A 22,669-nucleotide genomic window follows, 5' to 3' on the forward strand; every position below is an offset into this window, starting at 1 on the left:
AAGTTCTGGGACAGCTAGGGCTACAGAGAAGCCCTGACTTGAAAGAGAAGAGGAGAGAGAGAGGAGAGGGAAAGGAGAGGGAGAGGAGAGGAGAAGAATCTGATGAAGTATATGGTTTTAAGATAGGAAAATAAATGTTTAAAAATAAAAGCCTGATATTCATGCTTCACGCCCAGCTCACACCCGGACAAAGGTCTTGCTGCCTTTCCAGGCCCTGCTGACACAGTACAAGTACCAAGCCCACATCGTCCTGTAACCCCTTTCGCCAGAGGGTGCAGGTACCCACCAACGGGGATGTTCCCTGGCCTGCTGGAGGGTTTAAGTAGGAATGGCTCTCCTGGACCACCTCCTGCACTCCTGCTCTCCTCACACAGGGACTTCTCTAAGAGCCACGGCTAGAAAACCTGGGGATGGCTGGTGGCTTTTAGCCCCTGCTGAATCTATCTGTGGACAGGGACAGAGGACAAGGGCTGTGGGGTCACTGTGGATCCCACCTCTGAGGAATTGGACTGCAGAAATACAGTTAGATCCAAGTTTTTATTTGTGGAGCTGCAGTGGAGTCCTCCCTCTCCCTTGGGGAAAGCTGAGGACACAGCACCAACACAGGGATGGACAGACAGATCCCATATGGACACACAGGTGGAGCAGACTCACAAACCAGCACAGCTACACAGGCACAGGGACACACAGGCCACAGCACCAAAGAACACACATTCACAACAGACAAAACCACAGGACTAGGGCACACAAACAAAGTGCAGGCTTTGGGGCCGCTGCATAGACAGAGCAAGGGTCACATGGGGAGGGGGGCCCCTGATGACCTCCCCAGGCACAGGCACACATAAACAGCACACAGACAGGCAGATGTCCCCAGCTAGCCAGCCAGCCTGCCACAGGGACACATGAATCGTAGAGGGACAAGCATGACTCTCCATGTGGAGCATGGATGGCAGGGCTTCCACACGCCCCACAGCCCTGAACTGCTTACAGCTATTCAATCTGAGCCTCCCCTCCCCCCATTGCCTTCATATACACTTTGGTCTTGGCCACCAGGGCATGGGCTAGGGCTTTTGGCAGGTGGAAGATGGAGAGAGAGAGAGGTCCCTTCTGATCTGGGAGGCAGGTGCTGAGAGTCCAGGCGAGAGCCTGGGCCTGGCAGTGGGGTGAGGGTGGGGCTGAGGCTCAGGCTTGGGAGGGCTCCTGGCAGCGCAGACACTGGGCCATCTCAGGCTGGTATTGCTCCACCTGCAGGGTGCAGCTGGAGAATCCAAACCGGGAATAGAGCCGGGATGAGGCTTCAGCCAGGACAGCTTCAGGGTCAGCCGTGGAGTCTGTGGACGGTTGATAAGAGGCAGCTCAGTCCTCGGGGAGTCCCACACAGCCAAGGGCTGTAATAAGGAGTGAAGGGGCCAGGCCCCAGCACAGCAAACCCCCAAAGGCCCAAATAGGGCTCCTGATTTTCCTTCAGCATTATATGAACAGCACAAAATTGTCAAGAAAATGTGAGACTCACTCCAATGGGCCATGCTAACATACTCAGTTGTGCCCCACCACCTCTTCCTTTCTGCCTTTGAGCATCGGTGGATGGCTAGATATTTCAGCAGCCTGCCAGTGTCCTCCCAGGACAAGCCAGATTTTAAATATTCTGCCTTACTGTCCCTCTTGAGTTACCATCCAACATCCCACAAGTTATGATATTTTTGGCATCCAAATTGCATGCCTCTGATTGCTTCTTGCATCTGGGAGAAACTCAAAAAGCCCTTTGTCAGCTCGTGAGTCACTGTGTATATGTCTTAATAGTTGAATCATAATGTAGATATAATTTATATTCAGCTTTTTTTTTCTAAAGCATTACACTACAACATTTCCTGTAGCTTCCATACAGGCTTCATGATCACCACTTTAAACAGCAATGTGATAGCCCTACTGAGTAGAGCTGCCACAAGTCACCGAACTATGTCCTGGAGGTGATGGTTTTAAAGGTGCTGTCCCCATGCTGTTTCAGAGGCCTGGATGCCCAAGCCTTCTTGTCTTCAGAATGTATGTATGCAGGTGCCAGAGAGAGAGGAAGAGACAGAGACAGAGACAGAGACAGAGACAGAGACACAGAGACAGAGAGAGAGAGAGAGAGAGAGAGAGAGAGAGAGGGAGAGGGAGAGAGAGAGATCGATCAAGAAAACCAAAACAAGCAAGGTATGTCATAAGTGCAATCCCAGCAACTCAGGAGGCTGAGGCACAAGGACCGGGGCAGCCTGAGACACATTAGACTCAGACTCAACCAACCAACACCTCAGTATTCCAGGCTGCCCAGCCATGGAAGCGGAGGGACTGGTTCTGAGAAGGTGCTGGCTGGGTTAATGCTCACTCACCAATAGCCAGGTGTGCAGAGGCAACGTGGTAAGTAAGCGTCAGGGCCCACAGATGGAGATCATGGGTTGCTCGGACTCCCGGCACGGACAACAAGGTGTCCCTTACGGGTTCAAATTCCACACTCCGAGGGGCGCCTGCAAGCAACACCGCCATGTTCCTGCCATGGCCTGCCTTGTTCAGGAACAGCTCCACCGGACTCCACTGTCCTCAGTCCCTTTCTCACCCACCCCGTCAACCTGGGGCTTCTTCCTGGCAATGGGTCCCAAGAGTCAGCCTTCTCCCAGTGTTTTAGAGAAGGGGTGGGAGCTGAGGGAGACCGGGGAGGGAAGCATCGGTGCTGAATTCACCTTCCATGAGGACAAGGAGAACATCTCGAAGTGTGGGAGCTGTGGACCCAAGGGCGCAGATGGAGAAGAGGAAGGTGCTGATGGGGTCAGCTACCTTGTACTGAGGCTGGCGAGACAAAGAAGCAGCGACGGCTCAGAGGAGGCTCTTCACAACCTGAAAGCACCCTGGGACTCTTGCAGAGGGGAAAGGAGACACACCCCAAAGCTAGGAGAGGCCCTGGAAGTGGATAAGGGAGGCAGCGGGTACCAGGAGGGAGGGGATGCAGATAGGGGAGGGAGACAGAGATGCCGCCATTACAGTACCTTGAAGTAGATGAGGATCGAGGCTGCCAGGACCCCAAAGCTCTGAAGGAGGTCTCCCAGCACATGCACAAAGGCAGCCCGGACACTCGTGTTTCCCAGGGACATTGGGTATCCATGCCCTTCCTCTAGAGGTGCATACTCTGCACCTGTAGATCCATGGCTGTGGGGGGCTCCAGTCTGGTGCAGCACAAAGGCCATTCTGAAGGAGGAGAGCGGTTCAGGCAGACGGCCTGTTCTTGGCCCCACTCACCTCCCCATACAGTACCCACCTCCACCTCTTTCCCGTCCCAGAAAGAAAATAGCATTACCTGACAGAGAAAAGTTATACTGTCAGGAATAAAAGATACTGGACATAGGGCCAGAGGTGGGGATGCATGTCTGGCCTACTATTTAAACTGTCACTTGGCTCCCTGGTCGTATCTTCTACATTAACAGGTACTAGGAGGAAAACTAGCACTCATGAATTGAGAGACTTAAGTTTAAGACCATACTAGTAAAAGTACCTGAGCAGGGCTAGTATTCAGGAGGCCCTCAATAAACATCTCCTGGCTGGACTGTCTCTCTCCCATTCCCTTTCAGGCACATCCAATGACGACAACAGAACACACTCGTGTGCCCCCCCCCACACACACACACACGAGCTCTGCCATCCTATTAGACAACCCTCTCACCCTGGACCCCACATGGTGCCCTCTCCACACTCGGACCTACAGCAGATTGGCACAGACAGCGATGCTGGCAGTCAGCAGCATGGCACCCGCCTCAATGTGATAGTCACTATGAAGCAGGCGGAGGAAGGCCAGGTACAGGAGGATGCCAGTGACTATCCAGAGGGAGACCACAGAGGCCAAAGCTCCCAGAGTCTCTGCAGAGGACACAAGCAATCAGATCAGGGCCCTAAGGCACTGGCAGGGCCAGAAGGGCACCAAATAATACAAGGGCTTACCTGAGCGGTGCCAGCCAAAGGTCATGGTGCGGGTGGCTGGCCGAGTGGAAAGCCAGAGGGAAAAGAGGCTGGCCAACATGCTGCCTATGTCTGCTAGCAAGTGGGCGGCATCAGTCATGATGGCCAAGCTGTGTGCTAAATACCCACCTGCAAGGGGAAATGTATAGCCTGATTCCAGGAAACAGGCAGTGTGAATGCTTAGGTATGAAAAAGGAGAGGACACAAACTAGCTATCACATGTTAAGATTACAGGTATTGTTTCTAGTCTCTCCATAACAATAGACTTGATTTTCATAACAGGAGGCTGGTTATTAAAGGCTACTTTATATGGGGCTTGGCCCACAAGCCTCATGCTCCTTCCCGGGAAGGAGCCCTGTCCGACCTTCTAGATGTTCCCTGTCTTTCTCTTCCTTGCTTCTCTACTCAGGAAACCAGGGGTTCTTGGTGGAGAGTGGCCTAGGAAGTACGGAATATGGGACTGGACGGGTGTCCTCCAACTTACCAACCACCTCCCCGGCCATGAAGATGAAGCACACAGCGCAGGCGGCATACAGCTGCCTCCGGGCTTGCACCCTCTCTGGAGAGAGGCCTGACTGAGGCACGGGGTCCTTGTGGCAGTGGTGGAAGGCCATCCCCTCAAGCTTGGGCTCCTCAGGCAGGGGCTCTGAGGGCTCTGTGAAAAGACTGAGACAGGCAACACGTTCACCCGGGAGCCTGAACTGGTCACTTGCAGTGCCTGCCTCAGCAGATGGGCCCATCTCTGTCCCTTTGCTAGACCCATTATGCCCAAAGCTTTGCAGGCATGTGGAGCTCTACTGAACAGCCAGACCCACACACAAAGCCATAGAATTCAGTATCTGCAAAGTATGTTACAGCAGTGTGGTCTAATGTTTTAACAAATAAAAGTGAAATGTGAGGCTCATTGGGGGAAAGAACGGGTAGGGGCACACAGCTGGCAGGTGAGGGAGCTGAGACTAGACACTGACAAACATCTATGTAGAGGCGGCTCAGGATTGCAGAGTGAGTGAGGGAGCGAGTGGATGCTCTTCTTGGGTGATGAGGGTTCTTAGTGAGTGGGACGCACATGGACTCGACACAGTGGTACACTGCACAAGGCAGATGTTGCTCCCTGGGGAATTCCAGCATTCTCAACTGAGTTCTAGTGGGGAGATGGCGGGAACCACAGAAGGGCCTGGAGAAATGTGGAGGACTGAGACAGAGATGGGTCCAAGTGCCAGAGAAACACGGAAGAAAGCTGGTACGAGAACAGGACACAGGCAAGCAGGCCACAGAGCACTTCTCTGTCAGCCTTGCTCCAGTGCCTCAGTCCCCAAACTGTCTGTCCCTTTCTCTCAAGACAGGAGATGCAAGTGAGGTCCTTTGAAAGGAACACTGGATTTAGAGTCCAGCACAGGTTACCTGGAGCCCAGTTAGCCCACACATCCCTTGACAATAGTGATGGGCCTTACTCAGGAATGCCACAGGCAGGGCTCAAATGGACTGTCTGGGTCTATTCTAGCCCAGTTCTCTCTCCCTGAACCTCTGCAAGTAAAGAGCAGAAAGAATAAAGGTCCTTGGCACAGAAGACAGGCCTGAAAGACAGGAGGAATAAGGACCCCCAAGGGAAGGGATAGCTCTAGAGTAGATAGATCCCACAGCAAAAGGGAAGGGGCCCTGGGAATCATCTGGCTGAAGAGAACACTGTGGAAGGGATGAGCCCAGGTTGGGAATATCCAGCGGTTATCGGGGATACTCTAGATGGGGGGAGGTAGGTTCACTTCCCCAATGGAAAGCCCTTTCCCAGACTGAGAATGAGTGTGCATGATTCAGGTGCTCCCAGATGACACAGGGAGGCCACAGTGGCTTCAGAGCCCATCTCTGTTCCATGAGTTATGCCACCTACTATGCAAACAAGGAGCCCAGTCTAGTGGGACATAACTGTATAACACGACTTCTACCAGGGAGAAGCTGGGGTGGGGTGGGGCTGGGGGTCTGAACAAATTACTGTAGGGCACAGGGGAGGGAGGAACCTAATATAATGGGGATGAACAGGGAGGGCATCCAAGGAAGACAGAAGCCCTAGAAGCCACTCCTGACAGGTGGGATTGTGATGTCAAGGTTTGCAGCTTGGCGTTTAAGCAGGGTACTGGGTGAAGGGCTGAAGCAAAGGGCTCAAAGGATGGAAAGAACAGAACCCCTCATTGGCAGAGCAAATATCTTCACGTTGAAATGACCTTGATGGTGGATTGGGAGAAAGAGGACATAGAAGTGTCTAGACGCTCTGCCAGGCACTATCATAGGAGGGTCAGGTAAACAGGCCGAGCCTCTGAAAACCCTGCAGGGTTTGGTGACTAATGGTCATATGAAGGTGGAAATGGCCCAGGAGATCAGGATGCAGTGTCAGGAGGCATGCTGGGCAGTCTGGGGGCTGTGGTAAGTCACCTTCCTTGGGCTTGTAAGGTGAAACACAGCAAGCCATCAATGTAGCCGCCCATCAACAGGCTGCCTCCTTTTGTTCGGCATCAAGTGGGCACTAAAGGGCCTCTCTGCTGGGGTGTGGAGGTGTGACTATGTTTTGTCCAGGGCTAGCGGCCGTTTCTTTCCCTAGCTTTCTGAAATTCCCCGACAAACAAGAAAACGATATCTAGCGTGGGGGAAACAGTGAGGCCTGGGGTATCCCTTGGGCGAGTAAGAGAGGTTGATGCCAAGTCAAAGGCTATGGGAATAGATGCCTGGGACACAGCTGGAGCCCCACAAGCTGCCCACAACTATAGTCGCCTGCAGCCCTTCTCTGCTCCCCCATTCCCCACCCACTCAGGTTTAAGGCCCCCTCCCAAGGAAATAATCGGTGACACAGAAGACCACATCAGAGACAAAAGGAGAAGACTGGGGAGGGAGAATAGAAAGAATGGAAGAACAGAAGGGAGGGGAAAAAAAGCCTGAGACCCTGTCAAATCTCAGAGACAAACAGACAGTCTCCTTCAAGACAAAATGGCCAGAGGAGGTGGCCAGGGAGGGCCTGTCGCGGTGGCCACCCGGAGATGGCAGGGCAGACGGAGCCAGCGACGAGCGGCGGGCGGCGAGCGGCGGGAGGCCCGCGGGGTGCGGGGGAGGTTCTGCTGCCGCCCCCGGCCCGCTGTCCCGGCCGCTCCGCGCCTCATCTCACACCTCGCCGCCCCCGGCCCCGTCTGTGCGGAGCCGGGAATACCCCCCGCCGCCCATCCCGCACCTGCTCCTTCCTCGCCGCCCCCTCGCTCCTTGCGGCTGCCCGCTGAGCCCGGGCGGATCCCCAGGGCCGGGGCCCACAACTGGCCGCTGCTGGATGGGGCGCCCTGAAACCGGGGTGCGGAGAGAAGGGTCCGGGGCCTAAAGCTGGGATTCCAATGCCCGGAGGCGAGGCGCACGGAGCAATGCGGACATCGCCGCACCTGGCCCGCTCGGTCCGACGGAGCGGCGGAGGCGGCGCAGGGGTTAGGAGGCTGAGGGTGCCGCGGCAGGGGACTTGCTTTGCCCGGCCAGGAGAACATGGGGTATCGCGGCAGAGGCGGGGAGTGGGGCTGTCTGCGGCCGGCAGATCTGCGTCGCGAAGTTGGGGGGCCGCGGGGAGCTGGGGAGGCGGGCCGGACCCGCGCCAAGGGAGACAACGAAATGGACCGATGGCATCAGTCTGGCGCCCCCCGGGCTGAGGGCCAGCCCAGGTCTGTCCTACCTCTTCAATCGCAGGCCGCCGCCAGCGCTGCTGCGGTCTCGGGCACTCACTAGGCGGGTGGTCTCCGAGCCTCCGGTGGCCAGAGAAGGCTCCATGTCCCCGCTGCCCAGACCGTCTAGGCCGCACAGAGGGGGAGAGGCGGGGCAGGCCTTGCGCCAAATCCGAGCGGTCCAAGGACCACTCGGACTCCCCGCTGGGCCACCAGTGTGGAGGGAACTGCGGCGACTGTGGCGCTCGGAGTCCGAACTGCAGAGCCCGCGGCCCCGGGAGCCCCGCCCCAAGCGGGGCGAGCTCCCCAAACCCCGCCTCCAGGCTCCCCAGTCTCTATCTCCCACGCCTAAGACCCGCCTCCAGGACCCGCCCCCAAATCCAAAGTCCATTTCCCCCGCGCCAAATTGTGAGATGGGGTGGGGTGGAGGTTATAGTGGTGGTGAACCGGCACAGCGCCCTCTCCCCAAGTCCCCCCCCACCAGTTCCCAGACTGGCTCTTCACACCTAGGAACCCCTCTGACATCAAACTTTTTGAAGGTACACTGCCCTATGCATGCTGGTTTAGTGACGTTGCCCCACCGCCCAATCATTCTGTGGCTCTGGCCCCCACGCGGAGGTAGAAACAGGTGCCAAATCGATCTGGAGAAAAACAGAGAGAATCTGGGGTGAGCAGTGATACATTCCCAAACAACTCTAAGGACTCCAGCCAGCAATCCCACTGCGGAGGCTCTGGAATAGGAATGCATGAGCAAAATCTGCTGCCAAGCACTGTACCGCTAATTATCATGTGTGTGCGTGCGTGCGTGTGTGTGTGTGTGTGTGTGTGTGTGTGTGTGTGTGTGTGTGTGTGTGCGTGTTTCAGGGACTTTGGGTAACAAAAACCTTCCTGATGTCCTTCAACCCATATATTATCCTTACTTTCCAGACGAGTAAGCTAAGTCCCAGAAGCATACAATGCCACGTGACCTGGAGCAAATGTCCCATCCTTTCCCCCACCTGGGTCCGATTAGCGCCGGGCTAGCAGTTGAAGCGCCTGGGTTACCTAACCTTCTCATAAGGAGGTTTGGGCGGCGGGAGGTGCTCTGTCACCTCTCGAGGGTCCACGATCACTGTTTATCGAGGGACGCTGCTTGTTCGATTTGTCAGCAGGTAACTCCTTCCTTACCTACTTAACTGTAACGCGGTGCTCGTTTGGGGAAAGACAACGGCCCAGAGAAAGGACTCACTTACAAGCCGTCGGTGGCCAAGGCTGAAGTCGAAACTTTAAATGCTCAGTGCTCTCTACTCCTCGCACCTGCCGCCACTGTAGGATGAAAGGGGAGGAGAATTGGATTGTACACTTTCAGCTGTGACAGTCTGTGAAGAGGAGGGGCCGTGGGAGGAGGGGAGAGAGCAAGGACGGAAAGAGCGCTTTGGGGGGTGGGGGTAGTGAGTCCAGGCAAAAAAACCACCAACCGCATCCTTTGGAACACACCGAGCTTTCTGAATTTAAGGCCCTGGGATTGAATACCTGCCCTCAGCATGGTCGTTCCAAACAAGGAGATTGTGTGTGCATTTCCAAAAGGCAAACCAAACAAAACACAAATGAGAAAGTCAAAGACACCGCGAGCGCGCCACACACAGTGTCTGGAAATGATGGGGTTAAGGCGGGAGAGCTTCGCGGAGGAGGTGAGGCTTAAAACGGGCAGGCTGTTCCGGCCGGGGAGAGTGCGACTAGGTTCGCGCCAGATTTGCGGGGCGGCGTGCGCAAAGGGATGGTATTGAGCGGAGAAGCAGAGCAGAAAATCCAGCCTGCACGTCCTAGGCGCCGGCCTACGCCCACGCGCGCCTGGGGCCACTGTCTGCCTTCCCTGTGCGATGGTGTCTGGACCAATGGGGGCGCTCTCTTTCTAACCTCCCCAGTGGTCTTGAGGGCCTCAGCTTGCGTCTCAGGAGGACAAACTGAGGAGAGCCACCAGGCAAGGTCACCTTGTTGGCCCACGTCAGAGCCAAGGTGGAAATTATGTCCCTGTCCAGCTAAGCCAGCGAGCTTATCATGCCGACCGCCGTCGGTTTTCTAAATTCGCTGCTTGCCCTGGAGTTCCCCTGATTCCAATCGCGCTGGTGCTGGAGTGGCCAAAGAGCAAGATGCTGCACTTCAGAGATGGCTATACTAGCCTCGCCCCCAGCGACCCGGGCGAGCTCCAGAATGGGGAACCGATTTAGACACGCCTGGGTCGATGACGACAACAGGGAACAAGACAACAATGGCTTCCTCTGGGGATTTCCCTTCCTGGGCAGCCCGTAGCGCGCACAGAGCATTCCGGACTGCCCTGGAGGGGGCGCGGATATTGGCACGTGCCGGACCCGCCACCGGGTGGGAAGCCAGCAGGCCTGGAAGTGAAAGGAACGTCGGAGCGGATGGATGACAGCCTCACTGTGTATCTGGCTGCCGAATACACCGCCTCCAGAGCCAGCAGGGGGAAGACCTACAGTTGCCTTCGCTTGGGAAGCTACCTAAGAAAAGCTTGGCAGTAAACCCCTTGTTTGTGCCTGTTTCTCTGGGAGCCACCAAGAGGCCCTACCGGAATTTTCACATGGTCTGTATGGATGACAGACATGGGGGATCATGCTGTATGTACTTGGAGACGATGTTGGAAGGTCAGCCTAAGGCTGGTGTCCCTTAATGGAACTGTCAAGTTTGGTCAACATGCCTCCTACCCACCCCCTCCACTGCCACCCTAGCTGGGGATCACCTGATGGGTGAAGCAGACATGCTCCCTCTCCTAATAATTTCTAGAGAGTTCTCTTCTATGGTTGTTTGTTAAAGCAGTGCAATACTGCAATACTGATTCGCGGACATGTCCAGCTACCTGCCCTGCTGTGCCCTCTCTAGGAATCTTCCCCTAAGGTGACTCGTTCATTTCTTAGTCCCAAAGGCTCAAGAGATGCAGGAAGCTATAGATGTCCCCAGGAGGACAATTCAGAGCCAGATTCCGGAGGGCCTCTGTCAGAACAGACTAGAAACTGCAGGGTATCCAGGTTAAAAGTCCACCCTGGACCAGCTCCCATCGGGAGTGGAAGTATTGAAGTCAGGATTAAAGCTGGGCTCAGGCAAAATTTGCAATCTAAGCATGCTGTGCCCCAGCGCCCCACTAGTGGCTGCCACATGGTCCTCAATTAAGCCATTCCAAACAGGAGAAGTGGGCTGAGGCTGCAGCAGCGCAGAGGAGGCGGGCTCATAGTTGGTAATAAAGAGGATGACAAGAGCCTGCAATTTAAATCTCCTCTGCCCCAGGGAGCCTTCCCTGGCTCTTAACTAGGTCAGGTCTCACACGAAACACCCTCCTTCCTGTATCTACTGACGCCTGGACATACACCACCCTGAACTGTAACTGCCATTTAACAACTGTTTGATTCTTCACCAAGCTCCAGGGATTTTTTTTTCCCTACTTCACTGCCAGCCTATTTTCTCTCCTTGTTGCCCCTTGTCTTCTCCATCTTTTAATGATGGATAAGCCCAGGACTTGGCACTCACTCCTATGGTGCTATCCTATGGCCTCAAGCCTTTAAATAGTACCGAGTAACAACAGACAGCCATGGCCATGGAGGCCAGATGTGGGATGCTGAGGAACCATCATCCTATTCTATTTTATGTTTGAAATTTATTTTAAAAGAATCCAAGTAAATGGCATCTACGAATGATGGTTCCCTCCAAACTCCCTCCCCGGTGTCATCTTGATGTCTCAAGTGTCTTGCAGGGGGTGCCTCAGGTTTTATAAAGTTAAAACTGTGATGGTTTGTTTATGCTCAGCCCAGGAAGTGGCACTATTAGAAAGTGTGGCCCTGTTGGAGTAGGTGTGTCACTGTGGGTGTGGGCTTGAAGCCCCTCATCCTAGCTGCCTGGAAGCCAGTATTCTGCTAGTAGCCTTCAGATGAAGATGTAGAACTCTCAGCTCCTCCTGCACCATGCCTGCCTGGATGCTGCCGTGTTCCTACCTTGCTAACGGACTGAACCTCTGAACCTGTAAGCCAGTCCCAATTAAATGTTGTCTTTATAAGAGTTGCCTTGGTCATGGTGTCTGTTCACAGCAGTAAAACCCTAAGACAAAGTCTGAGCTCCTGATTGCTACTCAACCCCAACTCTCTTCTTTCCTGCAGTGCCCCAATGGCAGACTACAACACCACCATCCTCCATTTACTCAGACCACAAACCTGGCAGCCACCCTGCCAGAGCTAACCTGCCAGCATAGCCTGCTCCCTCCACACCTGACACCTGACCTGCCCTCCCAGGGGCTGCCTTCACCTCTTAGTGACCCCCTCATTGCTGCTCTTCTTCTTACCCTTATTTCCAGTCAGGTAGCTAGGCAGCAAACATCATATTCATTCAAATTCTCCCCCGTCCCCTACTTCCTCCTTCCCAAAACACTCTGTGTAGCCCTGGCTATCCTTGATTTGCAGACCAGGCTGTCTTTAAACTCTAAGATTAAGGATGTGCACCACCACCGCCCAGCTAGTTGCTTGCTCGATCGCTCGTGCTCTCTCTCTCTCTCTCTCTCTCTTTTTTGTTTTTTGTTTTTTTGGTTTTTTTTTTGTTTTTTTTTTTTTGAGACAGGGTTTCTCTGTAGCCCTGGCTGTCCTGGGACTCACTTTGTAGACCAGGCTGGCCTCGAACTCAGAAATCTGCCTGCCTCTTGCCTCCCAAGTGTTGGGATTAAAGGCGTGCGCCACCACGCCCAGCGCTTTCTCTCTTATAGAGAGTGCAGGTCAAAGCCCTTTGCCAGCCCACATGCCCATGCTGATCTCATTTCCTGCTCACCATCTACTCTCACCTTTTTCAAGTCCCACAGTGCTACAGAATAGCAGACATGCCTCTGCCACAGGACACTGGCACTTGTCCATATTTCTAACTGTACTAGACTCTTGCCAGGTATGCCAGTGACCTATTTCCTCACACACACACCCTTTTTAAAAATTACAATATTAGGTCTCAAACTCAGAGTCTGTGCATGCTAGGGAAGTACTCTACCACTCCTGAGCTACAGACCCGGCTCTCGCCTTTTACTTACTTTTCTTACCATTTTTGTCCAACAGAAGAATGTTAGCTCCACACCAGATGTGGTGTCATTTGCTTGTAATGTCAGCACTCAGGAGGCTGAGGCAGGAGGATCCAGAGTTTGAGGCCAGTTTGGGCTGCAGACAGAGATCCCTGTCTCATTTAAAACTAAATCAAAACAGAGCCAGAATGACGGGCGCAGCCTGTAGAGGCACTTGCCACCAAACCTGACAACAGGAGTTCAATCTGACCACATGGTCAAAGGAAAAAAAAGCAAACACTGCCAGGTGTCCTCTGACTTTCACACCAACACAATGGTGCAGGCACACAAGCAAACACATGCACACAAAATAAATAAGCAATGTAATGTTAAAAGGGGCAGGGGGGTAGCTCAAGAAACCAAAGCAAAAAAAGTTTTTTTAGACAGAGGTGATGGCACATGCCTTTAATCCCAGTACTCAGGGAGATAGAAGCACATTGATCTCTATGAGTTCAAATCCAGCCTGGGATACACAGGGAGACCCTGTCTAAAAATAAGGTGAGGGTGAACAGAGGCTCAACAGTTAAGAGTGTGCGCTGCTCTTCCAGTGTTGTGGATAGCCCTGGGGCTAATTATATTTGATATTAATTCTCTTCTCCTGTGAGGGGCTGGGAACAAGGAATGGGTCTGCACTCAGGTGATTTCCTATCAACCTTCTTCCCACCTTAATTTGTAAAATAAAGGAGAGCTGATGATTGGGCAGATAAAGGGAAGGTGGAGATAGAAGGAGGAGAAACTGGGAGAGAGGACGCAGAGGAGGAGGAAGAAGGAAAGAGGAGCAGAAGACATGGCCCGGAGAAACCACAAGTTCTAAGGGGTCTCTTCTATGGGGAAGATGGTAGTGCAGTGGTAGATCTGCCCAGTCTAGGCGCACAGCCTGTATTCATATTAACTGTGTTGTGTTGTCATTGCTGGGCTTATTTGGGTTGGAGATTTACCGCAACATTCCAGAGGACTTGAGTTCAGTTCCTAGCACCTATATATCAGGCAGCTGCAACCATCTCTAACTCCTTCATGAGCACATACCCACCCAGCACATAATAAAAATTAAAAATTAAAATTAATAAATAAGACAGTCCAACAAAACATACACTTTGGAGCATCTATGTGTGATTGATTGGTTGATTGTGTGTAAGTATGAGGATAAATGTGTGTCCCAGGGCACAGGTGGAGGTCAGAGTCCTTGAAGGAATTGGTTCTTTCTTCCTCCGTGTGGTATTCAGAGTTGAACTCTGGTCATCAGGCTTAGCAGCATGGACCTTACTCACTGAGCCACCCTGAGAGACCCAGCACCTACAACAGATGGCCATAGCAGCACTCGATAATTGTTTGTTAAAAGAGCTAGTGGGTGTCTCAGTAGGTTATGAGACTAGGCAATGGGACAAGGACTTTGGGGGCTGGAGAAATGGGTGTCAGGTTAGAACACTTACTGCTCCTGCGAAAGACCAGAGTTGGATTCCCCAGCACCCATGTCAGGCGGCTCACAACCTCCTGTGATTCCTGCTCCTGGGGATCTATACACATACACCTGAGGCACCCATTCATACACCTGTATACACACACACACACACACACACACACACACACACACAGATGTACACACACACATACACACACACAGATGTACACATACACACACACAGATGTGTACACACACACACACACACACACACACACACTAAGATCAAAAAGATCTATAACAGAGGACTCTGGAGGACTGGAGTTGGCTTGGTGGTTAAGCACATCTGTTACCCAGGTTTGAACCCTTGTGATGGTTCACAGCCATCTGCAACTCCAGAGCCTAGGGATCCAGTGCCTTCTTTGACCTCCATGGGCACCAACCATGCACATGGCACACATACATAAATGTGGGCAAAAAACTCGCACATAAAATAAATATTTTTTAAAAATTTAAAGAAATTTGGCCACTTACCAATGTTTCTAAGCTACTAGGCATATCAGCAGTACTTAGTGGATACTTCTTGAACAAGTTAATTGATGATAAAGAAAAAGAGGTGGGAAACACAGATTGAGAACAACAAACATAGCTGAGAAATGGCTGGAGCACAGTACGGACCAGTTGGATGGTCAGATAGGGAAAGAGAGCCTGAGTCTGCAGAGGGTAAGTGGGTCCTGAGTTACAGAATTCATTACCAGAGTGAAACAAAGGTAGAGGAGTAGGAACCAGGGTTCTAAGGCCTGGGAGAAAGACAACTAAGGGATCGAAGAAAGACACCAGAGTGGGCCAAGCCTGGTCCCCACGCCTTTGATCCCAGAATTCAGGAAGCAGAGGCAGATTCTGTGAGTTCAAGGCCAGGCTGGTCTACAAAGAGAGTCCCAGGACAGCCAAGCCTACACAGAGAAATCCTGTCTTGAAAAACCAAGCCAAGCCAAACAAAATAAAAATAACTAAAAACTGGGCTGAAGAGATGGCTCAGTGGTTAAGAGCACTGACCGCTCTTCCAGAGATCCTGAGTTCAATTCCCAGCAACCACATGGTGGCTCACAACCATCTGTAATGGGATCTAATGCCCTCTTCTGGTGTGTCTGAAGACAGCTACAGCGTACTCACATAAATAAAATAAATCTTTAAAAATAATTTAATTAAATAAATAAATAAAGGACACTAGAAACAATTACCAAATCTCAAAGAAGAGTTCTTGATTTGATTTTTTTTTCTTTATTTTTAGAGTCAAGAGAAAAGCAACTTTCTTTTTGAAGTCAGGAGGAGACAGGACAGTATATCATTACAATGATAGTAACAATAATTATTACACTAAAAAAAAAGAATAAATGCACCGGGTGTGGTGGTACACCACAATTATCCCAGTATCTGGGAGGCAGATACAGGAGGACCAGGAGTCCAGGGACATCCTCAACTATACAGAGAGTTAGAGCCTAGCCTGGGCTATATGAGATCTTGTCTCACAAAAGCAATAAACATTTATTATAAAGCACACTTGGGCCAGAGAGATGGCTCAGCTGTTAAAGGCACCAGCTGGCAAGCCTGATGACTGAGTTCTATTCCCAAGACCTACATGATGGAACAAGAGAACCAACTCCCACCAGCTATCCTTTGACCTCCACACATGTGCCATGGCACATGCATGCGCACACACACACACAACCAGTCAATAAACCAACCAAAATATAATAAAGCTCATTTACAGTGTGCCAAAAACCATTCAGGTTAAGAATTCAATTAAGCCAGGCATTGTGGCGCATGCCTTTAATCCCAGCACTTGGGAGGCAGAGGCTGGTGGATTTCTGAGTTCAAGGCCAGCCTGGTCTACAAAGTGAGTTCCAGGACAACAGCCAGGGCTATACAGAGAAACCCTGTCTCGAAAACCCAAAAAAAAAAAAAAAAAAAAAAAAAAGAATTCAATTAAAACAGCAATCCACAGAGGCAGATACCATTGTCCCCTCAATATGAAGCAGGTGTACTGTTGTCTTGAGTCAAGCATGCGTGGCTTGGGTCACAGAGAGCAGAGACTTGAAGCAGCCTCTCCAACTGGAAACCCTCCATTCCATCTCTGCACCTGAGATATCTGTCCTTGGGAGAACAAAACTGGGTTGAAGGGCTTTCCAGTCACCTGTTGTACATAGGCCTTCAGGAAAAGAGAAGTATCATGTGACATGACCCACAAGAGAACAGGAATACCATTCACAGCTAAGTCTGTCTCTAGACTCTAGAGGTAGTTTTTCCCTCTCCCTCTCCTCCCTCTCCTCCCTCTCCCCCTCCCCCTCCCCCCTCCCCCTCCCCCCTCCCTGTGCAGATGGTCATGGAGGGCCACAAGAGGGCATCGGATGCTGTGGAGCTAGAGTTATAAGTGGTTATGAATCTCCCAACGGAAGTGCCGGGAAGTAAACTCAGCCTCTGGAAGAGCAGAAAGCACTCTTAACCACTGAGACGTCTCTCCTGCCCCAAGATGAAGAGTTCATCATTGGGATATGTGACAGCTACCCTTGGTTGCCCATTTGACTACAATTGGAATCCACTAAAACCCAACTTTTCATATTTTTAGCTTTTAGTTTAATTTTTTATTTTTTTCCAGACAAAGGAGGGATTTTTCTTGATTTTCTTCTTGTTTTGTTCATTTATTTGTTTATTTAAGAATTTATCTGTTTACATATATGAGAATTTGTCTGCACCTACATCTGCACACCAGAAGAGGGCATTCCCATGGGAATACAGGTTATAGACGGTTGTAAGCTTCCATGTGGTTGCTGGGAATTAAACTCAGGACATCTGGAAGAACAGCCAGTGCTCTTAACTGCAGAGCTATCTCTCCAGCCAAGAAAATTTTCATGACTGGATCATTTGAAGTGGGAAAGACCCACCCTAAATCTGGATCTTCTGAGATGGGAAGATCCACTTTAAACCTAGACCAGACCTTCTGCTGGCAGCCTATACAAAGGACAAGGAAGAAGGAAGCCTTTGCTCTTTCCTGCTTTCCCTTGCTCTCTGGAAAGTTCATTCCTACAATGGCATTATTAGAGCCTACTTTTTTTTTTTGAAATTCTGGTGTCTACTGAAGACCAGCTGAGATAACGAGCCTCCTGAACAGCACTGGATCCTTAGACATTCAGTCTTGACACTGCCATTGTTAGAATAGTTGTGAAGCAGAATAAGGTAGAAAAGACCAATTATTAGATGCTGATTTATTAGTGGTTTACTTAAAGCTCTACTTGGACTGCCTACTTACGAAGCATGACTTCACTCACTACCTGAAGCAGAATGACCTGGAAAACCAGCTTAGACAGTGGGTCCTTGACAACCTGATGACTGCTATTCTGTAAAATCTTGGTTGCTTGGCTGCCCCACCTTGTGGTTTATAAATGTGGAATATAAAATGAGAACACAAACTGCATCCAGGACCAAAGACTTTCAGTAGCTATCTTAGCTTATGTCTACTGCTGGCGTCTTTCTTCTTCCATTCACATTTCAGAAACATTCCCCTAACAGTGGAACCAAACCTGTAAACCACTCTAATAAATCTCATGTATATATGAGAATAATATTTTAACCTAATATATATATTAATCATACATATTATATATAAACCTAATGTAATATACATCATATATTATTTATATTCCTAACACTAACATTTATATATGTCCTATATGAATATATATGTTGTATCATATTTTTTTCTATCAGTTCTGTCACTCGAGACCAGTGGTTTTCAACCCTCCTAATGCTGCAATCCTTTAATACAGTTCCTCATGTTGTGGTGACCCCAGCGATAGATGAACTGCTACTTCATAACTGTAACTTTGCTGCTGTTGTGAATCGTAATGCAAATATCTTATATTTCCGATGGCCTTAGGCAACCCCTATGAAGGGATCATACAACCCCCAAAGGAGTTTCGACCCTCAGGTTGAGAAGTGTTGCTTTAGAAACTTCACCCTGACTAATACAGGACAGAAACCACAGTGGGCAGTCATTGCATAGACCCTAAGTTGGAGTCAGGAGACTGAGTTTGGACACCACCGGGTGACTCTCAGTAGCTTGGTCCTTCTCTTTGTTTTTGTTTTTCGAAACAGGGTTTCTCTGTATAGCCCTGGCTGTCCTGGAACTCACTTTGTAGACCAGGCTGGTCTCGAACTCAGAAATCCGCCTGCCTCTGCCTCCTAAGTGCTGGGATTAAAGGCGTGTGCTACCACACCCTGCTTTTTTGTTTGTTTGTTTTTTTTGTTTTTGTTTTTGGTCCTTCTCTTTGGAAAATACATGCTTCAGTTAGGAAATAAAGGGATCACAGTTGCAATTAAATCTCTTCAGCTCAAAAACTGTAATTCTAGAACTGGCTTGTTGGATGTGACAAATTATGATCGCTCTCTTTCTCTCCAATTACATATGTTCATATATATATATATATATATATATATATATATATATATATATATATACATAGTATAAATATACCAGTGTCTGCTGTCTTGTATATGTGTGTATTCTAGCTATGTGACTACAGTGTTTTTTTGTTTGTGGATAAACAAGGGATGCTTCACTGTTTCTTCAAACAGGACCAAATGGCTGCTGAGTAGGCTGTCGGGGAAGCTCACTGACTCAAGGTGTGTGACAGGAAGACAAAGAACTCTGGAAAACGGAACCTGTGGTCATCTGCTGACAAGTTTATTTTGTTGTTTCTCTTCCTTTTATTTTTGCAAGCAAATCTAAGTTTTGGGATCAGGTGGGAGTAGCAAGTGATCTCATAGAAGAAGAGAAGGTTCAGAGGTGCAGGGATCACATGGCTAGTTAGAACCAGAGCCAGAAGAGGGATCTAGCACCTGACTTGCAGGCTCCTGAGAACCCATCAAAAGCGCTGTGCTGTCTGGAAAGCAGTGCGTAGAAGCCTCGGGTCACACAGCACGCCAGGCCCTCTTGCCTGCTGTGTCCCAACACTTGGCGGCTGCCAGGCTGCCGTATCTTTTTATTCGGAGCAGGGCATCACAAGAACTGAAGGCTCTTTCGAGGGCCACAGACTGGGATGGATTAGGATGCCAGAGGGTGTGCACAAAAAGAAATCGCATTCTGCAGCTTCTGGCAAGACTTGAAGGATGTTTACTGATTCTCTGCCAGGGCCCGTCTTGGTACAGCAGGGTTGCAGTCATGCTGTCTGTACGAGTGTATCCGTGTCTCGGAGCTCAGAAATGGTTGGGTAAAGGTGCTCTTTCCTTCAGCCAATGGCATTCATTGATCACCTTCAGTATCCCAGTAACTGTATGAAGAGCTGGAGGAATACTAGGAACTAAGGAGCTCAGGAACATGTGACATGTTATCTGTCATGCGCCCCACCCCCAGGTTGTCACCTCTAGAACGGTATGGGCAAAGATGCTCTGTCATCTTGTCCACTTCCCCAGCTTCTAGCACAGGCAGTTTTTGCTGGCCAACCTCCAGGCTTACATTCTATCGGGAGGAACAACCTCCAGGCTTACATTCTATCGGGACAAAGATCCTTTAGCTTTAGCTCATTCAACAAATCATGAATTCACTCACTGTGAGCCAGGCACAGCTGTAAGCACTGGAGATACAAACCAACAAGGTCCGTGCCCTTATGGGCGTCGTCAACTGAGAAAGTCAAACATTAAACAAATTACTATGAAAATAATTGTGTGTGTCTGTCTGTCTGTCTGTCTGTCTGTATCATGGTGAAGGTTGTGATGTAGATAAGGAGAGAACTCAGTTTAAAACCTTGTCTAAAGCCAGGCGTGGTGGCACACACTTTTAGTACCAACTGTGTGAGTCCAAGGCCAGCCTGGTCTACAGAGTGAGTTCTAGGACGGCCAGGGATGCGCAGAGAAACCCTGGCTCGAAAACAACCCTGTCTGAGGAAGCAAGCTCCTGAGACCTGTGAGGATGAGACGTAAAGCTCGGGAAGACTCCAGGAAAGAGCCCTCCAGGCAGAGAAAATGACAAGGTCGGTGGAAACACGGTCCTCAAAGAAGTGACAGGAAAGGAGAGAGGCAAACCCCAGAGAAAGCAGTACAACACTTCTCCAAGACCCTGAAGAAAGAGGCAGGGCAGAGCCACCCGGCCTGAGAAACAGAGGGAGGGAAATCCACTCAAAGTGCATGTGGCTCTGCCTGTTGCTCTCCCTCCCTGTGGGTCACACGGGAGCTGCTATGTCTATTGGCACTGGTGCTGTTGAAAATTGAGGTTAGAAAATCAAATCAGCACAAACCAGTACGTGACCAACTTCCCCTTTCCTGCTTGGGTGGGTAGCCTCAAAACTCATCTGACCCAACCTCATGGATTTGGTAAGTATGCTTGCCTAGGTGACTGGCATCTCAGCCATGGAGCATCGACCTAACACTTAAAACCTGGGAAAGTCAACGGCAAGAACAGCTGTAACGAAGAATACAAGCTACGCAAGGGGTGATGAGCAGGGACGAGGAATAAAGCTCGCCCAATTCCATGTTCCAGCAAGCACTGAGAACCCTCCTCTGCAAAGGAAGGCAACATTACAAATACTGCCCCCTGTGAGGAATGACAAGAAGTCTGGCCAGGTAGAGACAAGTGTCCCTTCCCATGTTGGCAGGTGGGGATGTAAAATGGTACCTTCGGAACCACTCTGGTAAGAAAGTTAACAATAGCCAGGCGGTGGTGGCACATGCCTTTAATCCTAGCCCTTGGGAGGCAGAGGCAGGTGGATTTCTGAGTTCGAGGCCAGCCTGGTCTACAAAGTGAGTTCCAGGACAGCCAGAGCTACACAGAGAAACCCTGTCTGGAAAACCCAAAAAAAAAAAAAAAAAAAAAAAAAAAAAAAAAAAAAGAGAAGAAAGTTAACAATATGGACCAATAGCTTCAAAAACAGTCAGTTTGGGGCCAGCAAGGTAACAAACACAGTGGGTAGAAACACTTGCTGTAAAGAAAGCCTAAAGGCCTGTGTTGGGTCATCAGAACTCACTAAAGGGGGAAAGGAGATTGACATCTAAGAGTTGGCTTTATCCATTCTTTTTGTTTGTTTTTTGGCTTGTTTTTGGTGTTTTGGTTTTTTCTCAGACAGGGTCTCACTATGTAGCTCTGGCTGTCTCGGAACTCACTATGTAGACCAGGCTAATGCCACACGCGTAGATGCCAGCCTCTGCCTCCCAAGTGCTGGGACCACAGGCATGCACCATGAAGCCCAGCTGTGCTTGTTGCTTTGGAAGAGGACCCAGGTTCAGTTCCCAGCACCCACAGACTTACAACCCCCTATAATTGCAATTCCAGGGAATCTGATGCTCTCTTATGACTTCTTCAAAGCACCAAGCATACACATGGTATACATGCATTCAGGCAAAGCACCACGCACAATAAATAAACAAATCTTAAAAGAGCCGAGTTGGGCAGGGCGTGGTGGTGCACGCCTTTAATCCCAGCACTTAGGAGGCAGAGGCAGGTGGATTTCTGAGTTTGAGGCCAGCCTGGTCTACAGAGTGAGTTCCAGGACAGCCAGGGCTATACAGAGAAACCCTGACTCGGAAAAAAAAAAAAAGAAAAAATAAAATAGAAAGAAAGAAAGAAAGAGAAGAAAGAAAAGAAAAGAAAAGAAAAGAAAAGAAAAGAAAAGAAAAGAAAAGAAAGAGCTGAGTTGGGAAAGTTTAAAATATGCATATTCAGGGCCAGTTAGATGGGTCATTGGGTGAAGGTGCCTGTCACGAAGCATGGCCACCTGAGTTCAATCCCTGGGACCTGCATAAAGGAAGGAGAGAACCAATACTCACATCTCTGATCTCCACATGCAAGTCACCAAAGGCATACACACACACACACACACACACACACACACACCACATACATTTTTCCTTTCCTTTTAACTCAATAACTCCTTTCCCACTACGCAACCCTTAGACAGAAATCAGAAATTTGTTCAAGGATGTTATAAGCTTTTCAATGAAAGGGGTTAATGTATGGTCAAGTAGTTATAAACAACTCAATATACAGCCTAGATTATATAATTACATTATGGTGTCTCCTTAGTATGGAAGCACAGAAGTGAAGAGTGACTTTTGGAAAGGATCAAAAATATCACTTTGAAGGGACATGCCAACAAACTGTTACAGTCTAATGCCATAAAGGCCTTAACAGGAGACAACTGACCGGGGAAGGTCAGATTTTTCCAGAACACTGATATTTGAGGTGAGTTTCAACATTTGTAGAGAAGTTTCTACATGGAAGGGAAATAAAAAGGACCAAGTGAAGACTCTGAGGATGTCTGCAAAGGTAATTCCTGCCTTACCTCTCATCTGCTAGGTCACCAAGCCCATAGTTTTTCCATTAGTGAGTTGAAGACCCATGACGGTGATCGGGATGGTCATGGCCTCTCCCTGGAGATGAGATGATGTGGAAGGCTGTGCCTTCGGCCCTGGGGGCTGGAAGTAACGATCAGCCCTGAGCCTGAGGGTCAGGCTTCTGGAGCGACAAAAGTTCCGGGCCCA

General features: G+C 50.0%; 1 protein-coding gene across 5 annotated transcripts; it reads right to left on the reverse strand.

The window, feature by feature from the left end:
• Positions 1 to 518: 518 nt before the first annotated feature.
• Slc30a3 (solute carrier family 30 (zinc transporter), member 3) lies at positions 519 to 22,657 on the reverse strand. 5 transcript variants are annotated; one of them, NM_001347323.1, is made up of 9 exons: positions 22,471 to 22,657; positions 8,897 to 8,969; positions 4,469 to 4,650; positions 3,967 to 4,113; positions 3,732 to 3,885; positions 3,021 to 3,219; positions 2,718 to 2,823; positions 2,370 to 2,504; positions 519 to 1,331 (listed from the first exon to the last, which is right to left on the reverse strand). In NM_001347323.1, exons 3-9 carry the CDS (start codon positions 4,596 to 4,598, stop codon positions 1,183 to 1,185), a joined length of 1,020 nt encoding a protein of 339 aa, NP_001334252.1. In that variant the 5' UTR covers positions 4,599 to 4,650; positions 8,897 to 8,969; positions 22,471 to 22,657; the 3' UTR covers positions 519 to 1,182. The 5 variants fall into 5 exon arrangements, with proteins under 5 accessions (NP_001334252.1, XP_030110230.1, XP_030110229.1 ...); XM_030254370.1 differs by having other exon boundaries at positions 8,893 to 8,969; XM_030254369.1 differs by having other exon boundaries at positions 8,832 to 8,969.
• Between the last annotated feature and the right edge of the window lie 12 nt (positions 22,658 to 22,669).

This window comes from Mus musculus, chromosome 5, assembly GCF_000001635.26.
Source record: "Mus musculus strain C57BL/6J chromosome 5, GRCm38.p6 C57BL/6J".
In the NCBI taxonomy this organism is placed as follows: Eukaryota; Metazoa; Chordata; class Mammalia; order Rodentia; family Muridae; genus Mus; species Mus musculus.

Coding starts and splice junctions, on each gene's coding strand:
- Slc30a3 (NM_011773.3), bottom strand. CDS start 7,770: ATGGAGCCTTCTCTGGCCACCGGAGGCTCGGAGACCACCCGCCTAGTG. Junction 4,651..7,675: donor GGCGGCCTGCGATTGAAGAG/GTAGGACAGACC, acceptor TGCCTGTCTCAG/TCTTTTCACAGAGCCCTCAG. Junction 3,220..3,731: donor GCTGTCTGTGCCAATCTGCT/GTAGGTCCGAGT, acceptor CTCCTCCTTCAG/AATGGCCTTTGTGCTGCACC.